Source organism: Gekko japonicus, unplaced genomic scaffold (assembly GCF_001447785.1).
Source record: "Gekko japonicus isolate JY-2015 unplaced genomic scaffold, Gekko_japonicus_V1.1 scaffold4760, whole genome shotgun sequence".
In the NCBI taxonomy this organism is placed as follows: Eukaryota; Metazoa; Chordata; class Lepidosauria; order Squamata; family Gekkonidae; genus Gekko; species Gekko japonicus.
The window spans coordinates 19,304-22,897 of record NW_015171031.1 but is presented as its reverse complement, the minus strand read 5'-3'; the positions used below and the strand labels follow the sequence as shown (position 1 = coordinate 22,897).

The following is a 3,594-nucleotide window of genomic DNA, read 5'->3' as shown; positions in this document are numbered from 1 at the left end:
CCCCGCGAATCCTTCCCCGCCTCCTCTCGGCTCCTCCGGCTGCCCCTGAGTTCCTGAGGGCCAAGTATGTTTCTACTCCTGCAGGCCTGGGAAGGTTCCCTTTAACTCCCATTCGCCCGTTCACAGGGAAGCGTTCCCTGGCCTCCCTCAGCCCCGGGGCGGCGCTTTAATTCCTTGTGCCAAAATCCGGGAATGACTACAATTAAGGACAGGATTGCCCATCGTAAACAATGGGAGGCGCTTGAAGTCTCTCATTCCATCCCCAGAGTCGTGTATTTGGGCCCAGAGACCCTAATGGGAAATCCATTCCGCATTGTGATTGCAACTCTACTTGTACTCTAATGTTTTCCAATGGAGCCAATGCAAGTCCATTGGCATTCCTGGCTTCAGGCGTCTCCCATTGTTTTCAATGGGCGATCCTGTCCTTCCTTTTAGTACATCACCCTGGAGATTGGTAACCCTGGCCACTGGGCTCCTGATAAAGCACAATGATCTCAGCGACACTACATTTAATTCCCCTTTGTTTTCCAATTGCTTGATATAGAAAAAGCCCAGGGGGACCACTCCCTCCCTCCGTTTCTGGGGTGTACTTATTCCCTCCCGTCTATCTATAGCTTTAAAACACATTTCTGTCTTCCCCCGACCTCCTTTCCCTCCCTGCTGTTTCCGCTGCAATTCACAGGCAGCCAATGCGGCCGGGAGCATTTCCATGGGAGTCGGCCACGAGGTCGAGGCCGTCCAATGCTGAGCGAAGTGCCGGCGGGCGGGTCAGGCGAGAGAAGCCGCAGGAGGAGGAGGAGGAAGTCCCTTAAAGGGGATTGCAGGAACCCAGGCGGCCGCCGGTTCCTTCGCCAGCACGGAGAGACCATGTTGGGGTCCCGAGCCCTCTTCAGGGGGATTACCGCGGCGTGGCGAGGAGGGGCCGCTCTCCAGGTAAGGGAGGGTCATGAGCGGAGGGGGTGCGCGCAAGGTGGAGTCGAAAGGGGAGGGGGGAACGGCGTTTACAGCTTGACTAGGGGGTGGGCATCGCCTCCAGTGTTCCCTCTAAGTTGTGGAGCCTTGTGAGCAAAAATTCTACTCTGTGAGCTCCTGGCATTAAAGTTGTGAGTGAGCGATTTGGCTGCTGCATAAATCAGTTTGCTCTGGAGCCCTCCTTCCTGAGCTAGGACAAAAATGTGTGAGCCGGAGGCTAAAAAACTGTGAGCTAGCTCACACTAACTCAGCTTAGAGGGAACACTGAGTCGTCTCTGGGTTTTCCCGGGGGGGCTTTCAGAGCTGCGTGCTAGGAAAGGCAGCTCTAGCTACAAGACTTTGCACAGTGACTGGTGAGCTTTGCACAGTGACTGTTGAGTGTCGGCCTGTCACCTAGCTAGCAAAAGAACTCTGCCAAAGACTGCAGTTTCCCCTGGGGGGAAAGCGGGTATCGAAAGCCATGAAGAAGGATGCCCTAGCGCGATTTCCCAGCGGGGTTACTATGGAACATTCTTCCGGGCCGGGGAGGGGCTTTGAGTCTTTCCTCCCCTACGGCAAGATTGCAGAGATTTGTGTGTTTACTTCATTTATACCCCGCCTTTCTCCCCGGTGGGGACCCAGAGCCGCTCACGTCATTCTCCTCTCCTCCACTTTATGCTCACAACAATCCTTTGCGACAAGTGACGCTGCGTGTGTGCGACTGGCCCGAGGTCACCCAGTGGGCTTCCGTGGCCGGAGGGGATTCAAACCTGGGCCTCCCAGAACCTAGTCTGACACTCTAACCACCCGCTCTGCACTGGCTTAACTGAGGGAAGTGGCACATCTAAAGAGAGAATTAGTCGGTCTGGCTAAAAGGATGTGCTTTTCTCCTTCCTGGTTTTAGTTTCACAACAACCCTGGGATGTTGGTTGGGCTGACAGATAATATTTGGCCCAGGAGCACCTTGTGAGTTTTATGGCTGGCAGGGTCTTTGAATCCGGGTCCTTCAGTTGGGGTCCAACCACTATACCAGGCTGGTTCTCCACCACATGGGTCAGTGGTGGAAATCCAGCATGGTTTCCCAGTTAATTATGCACAGCTATGCTTTCCTTTCTGCAGGCTCTGGCCAGTGCTCACCACAGGACTACCCATGTATGTGCTATAAATATAAATGGACTCCTGTGATCTGAATGGAATGTCCAGCTCAGGGTCCAAACAGCTAAACAACTAATTTCTAGATCAGTCTGCACTTTTTCCCTGTTTTCCCTGTTCTGCTTGAACAGCTTGCCCTCTCCTGGAGGGGGGGAAGAAACCGCTGTCTGGGAAACCTAGTGGGATCAATTCAACAAATGATTAAATTTTGGGATTCACTGTGAGAGGATGCAGTAATGGCCGTTAAAAGGGAATTCGACAGTTAAAAGGGAATTCGACAGTTTCATGAAGGACTGGTCCATCAATGGCTACTAGCCATGTTGACTAAAGGGAGCCTCCACATTTGGAGGCCCTGTGCCTCTGAACACCAGTGCTAGGAGGTAACATCAGGGAAAAGCCTTGGGCTCTGCACTCTCTTTATTGGTGCTCAAGGACAACTGTGTGGGCACTGTGTGAAACAGGATGCTGAGCTAGATGATAGACCACTGGTTTTTGATGCAGCAGAGTACTTCTGATCTCTCAGGAAATACAGAAGATACCACCTTTTGTCAGAGTCAGTTTCTGCTTGACTTTCTGATCTGGGAATGAATCTCCACTCCAGGTTTATTTCTATGGTTTTTTTAAAAAGAGTATATTCCCAAAGGCTTCTTGACTTTCGCAGGCCCAATCTCTGCGTTGAACTTCCAAAGTGACCTCGGGAATGTGTGTTGCCTTGAAATGTAATTGCAGGATTTGCATGGATTGCTGTTGTAAAGAGAACTTTTTAAGAAGATTGGCAAAAACAAAACACAAAGTAAAAAAATGTAAATGTTACATTTGAAAAAATCCCAAGGAGAGGAATCCAGAACAACTAAAAGCTTTCCTGTGTTATTCCAATGAAGTCACCTTTCTTCTGTTGTCAGAAGTATAAATAGCTTCGAGTGCTGTGAGCCACCTTTCCCCACAATAAACCTCCACAACCTTTCAGGGGTGGATTTATGTAGTTGCCAGTTGCTTCTCCTGGGAAAGCAAAAATAGGGCAATAAAGACTGTTGGAATCCTTGCAAATTATATGGCTGAAATAGACAGCAATGTCGATTTTTTTTTTTAGGAGGTTTTCTTGGGAAGTGCTCCTGAGGTCTAAGAATGGTGCAGAAACAGCCATTGTGTGTCTTGAAGTAAAGTTTGCTGATTCTGCATTGTATTAGGCATCTGCTGTGGTCATTGGTGTTGCCTGCAGCCTGAACTTAAAAAAAGATGGCTGTGAAAGGGGCAAAAAATAAATTCCCCATTGCCCTCTAGTTCTGTTTGATTTGGAAGCTACCCAGGTTTGGCAACAGCTAAATAATGTACTGTCTGGTGTTTGGTTCTGTGAGCTTAAGAGGGCCCACTTTTGTTGCCATGTAGCCCGCAATTAGATGTCTCAGGTTGCAATCAGGGCAGGCACTTCTGCCATGCTAAAGCTTGAGACCATATTATCAGGCATGTAATATATCTGGGACTGGGGAAAGA

The 3,594-nt window shown here is 49.7% G+C and overlaps 1 protein-coding gene across 1 annotated transcript in view; it reads left to right on the top strand.

The window, feature by feature from the left end:
* Nucleotides 1–759: 759 nt before the first annotated feature.
* Nucleotides 760–3,594, top strand: part of LOC107117001 (protein NipSnap homolog 3A-like) — a 14,268-nt gene continuing 11,433 nt past the window's right edge. Inside the window, exon 1 of the mRNA XM_015419034.1 lies at nt 760–933. Within this exon, the coding sequence (XP_015274520.1) occupies nt 868–933 (66 nt within the window). The 5' untranslated portion in view covers nt 760–867. The remainder of the gene's footprint in view (nt 934–3,594) is intronic.